The 2428-nt window shown below is 54.5% G+C and overlaps 1 protein-coding gene across 1 annotated transcript in view; it reads right to left on the bottom strand.

Moving 5' to 3' along the window:
• LOC306918456 (neurexin-3a-like) overlaps nt 1–1770 on the bottom strand; it is a gene marked incomplete at its 3' end in the record, with an annotated part of 42278 nt that extends 40508 nt beyond the window's left edge. Inside the window, exon 1 of the mRNA XM_079531358.1 lies at nt 430–1770. Within this exon, the coding sequence (XP_079387484.1) occupies nt 430–903 (474 nt within the window). The 5' untranslated portion in view covers nt 904–1770. The remainder of the gene's footprint in view (nt 1–429) is intronic.
• Nucleotides 1771–2428: the final 658 nt, after the last annotated feature.

Raw genomic sequence — 2428 nt, 5'->3', positions numbered from 1 at the left:
TTGGACCAAACAAATAATTAGAAAGAAGAAAAAAACGGCAGGTTACAACACTTTTTTTGTTGTTTTTCTTCTTTGTAAAAATGCATTGGGTTTCATTTCCTGGTCCAGGGTAGGAGGCGGGACTGTGACGCTCTATAGTGGCTCTCTGGAGTGAGTGTGGAACTATAGTGGCCCTCTGGAGTGAGTGTGGAACTATAGTGGCTCTCTGGAGTGAGTGTGGAACTATAGTTGCCCTCTGGAGTGAGTGTGGAACTATAGTGGCCCTCTGGAGTGAGTGTGGAACTATAGTGGCCCTCGCCATCATCGATCAAGTTGCACGACCCCTGCCCTAACCCTAAACCCCTACCCCCTACCCCCTACCCATCAACTCCTACCCCCTACCCACTACCCCCTACCCCCTACCCCCTACGCCCTACCCTCTCCCCTCACCTCGTCAGCCTTGGCCCTCCCGTCCAGTGCCAGGGCGGTCCTCAGGTTGTACCGGCTCAGCGTGGCGCTGTGCCAGCCCCCGTCGTCCACGCGTCCCTCAGCCACCACGGCCGTCTCGTAGCAGTCGATGCTGAAGCGCAGCTGCAGCCGGCCCTCGCTCAGCGACAGCGCCAGGAAGTCGCAGTAGCCGCCGTCGTCGAAGTAGAGCAGCAGGGCGTCGGGCGAGGCCGTCCTGAAGCGGAAGCTGAGCTCGCCGCGCGTGGCGGCGCGCTCCCAGCGCAGGTAGCGCGCCCACTGGCCCGGCGCGCCCGCAAACTCCAGGGCCGCACAGCCGCGGCTCGCCACCACCGCCAGCAGCAGGTAGAGGGCACCGTAAAGCGTCGTCAGACGCGCCCGGAGGCGGGAGGAGGAGGACACGCACCCCGCCGCCGCCCCCCTTCCCGCGCAGGAAGGGGAGGAGCCTGTAGGATCCATCGTTGATGTCGCCGTGGCGGTGGCGGTGAGAAGCGTCGCGGATCAGACGACGTCGTCGTCGTCTCGTTATAAATCCCAGAGAGGTCGTCCGTCCACAGGGGGGCAGCAGAGAGCTGTTATTAACCTCCAGAGAGGTCGTCCGTCCGTCGCCCGAGAACCAGGTTCCGAACTTCAAAGGTTTACGATCCGATGTCGGTTAAATTATTTAAAAAAAATACGTTATCCGGAAAAAAGGTAACGCAAGCGGAGGTTCTCCAGACATCTAATTTAAATAAATTAAGTAGTTTAAGATATATAATTTAAATAAATGACGTAGTTTAAGATATATAATTTCTAGTAAAATATATAATTTCTCAAAACAGGAAACAGGAAGTGGGAGAACAGTCGTCGGCGGTTTAACAGTCGTAAGGGCTTTCGTTTCGTGGAGTCTATTCTCTCCACTAGGGGGCAGCACTGTGGCGTCTATTCTCTCCACTAGGGGGCAGCACTGTGGCGTCTATTCTCTCCACTAGGGGGCAGCACTGTGGCTTCTATTTTCTCCACTAGGGGGCAGCACTGTGGCATCTATTCTCTCCACTAGGGGGCAGCAGCAGCGCTGAGCTGTGGGTTATATTCCCGACAGGAAGAGGAGGAGCAAGAGGAGGAAGTGGAGGAGGAGGAAGAGGAAGGTCAGAGGGAGAAGGGGAGGAGCTCCGGAAGGCTCCCGTCTTTCGATTGGTTTAGACACAGAGGCGACGCCGAGCGTCTATAGGTCCACTGCTGCCATTGGAGGAGGAGGAGGAGGGGGCGGGGACTTCCTCCTTCATGTTGCCTGCTGGGAAACGGAGTCCTTGGGATGTGCGGTGTGTCGGGTGGCTGATGACATCACTGTTACGCACACACACACACACACACGCACGCACGCACGCACGCACGCACGCACGCACGCACACAAGCAAGAGAGAAAGAGAGAGAGAGAGAGTGTCAACGGTGGACCAAAGTACTCGCATGTTATTTTGTGTAAAAGTATCGATAGCACAATGTATAGAGTTAATTGTCTCCACCAGGCCGAAGGCATGGGGAGAGAGTATGTTTTGCACTCCGTCCGTGTGTGTGTGTGTGTGTGGGTCCGTCCGTCCTTCCTTCCTTCCTTCCGTCCGTCTGTTATCAGCTAATCTCCGGCACCGTTGGCCCGATCCATGCCAAACTTTGCACACACACTCTCTGGATGCCAACGACGAACCTCTGCCCCAAATATTCCTCAACGGCCTGTTATAGCGCCACCATGAGGCCGATTTAGGCAAAACACATTTCTGTAGATAACTCGTACACATTTTATCCATACATCACACAATTCGGTATACACTGTCTCCATAGTCATGTGATCAACACGGATCTGCACCATTTCCCATCTTCCTTCCTGATTGGCTAAGATTCGCTTCCAAAGCTCACATGATTGGTCCGTTTCAAACAAAATGCCACAAATCAAACACAGTGTGCAATTTCCGTGAAATTATACACGCACATTTCCACTAGTCTGAGGACG

The sequence above is a fragment of the Electrona antarctica genome, assembly GCF_951216825.1.
Source record: "Electrona antarctica genome assembly, contig: scaffold_483, whole genome shotgun sequence".
NCBI classification, from domain to species: Eukaryota; Metazoa; Chordata; class Actinopteri; order Myctophiformes; family Myctophidae; genus Electrona; species Electrona antarctica.
Note: the sequence above shows the minus strand (reverse complement) of the source record. Positions and strands in the feature narration are given on the sequence as shown.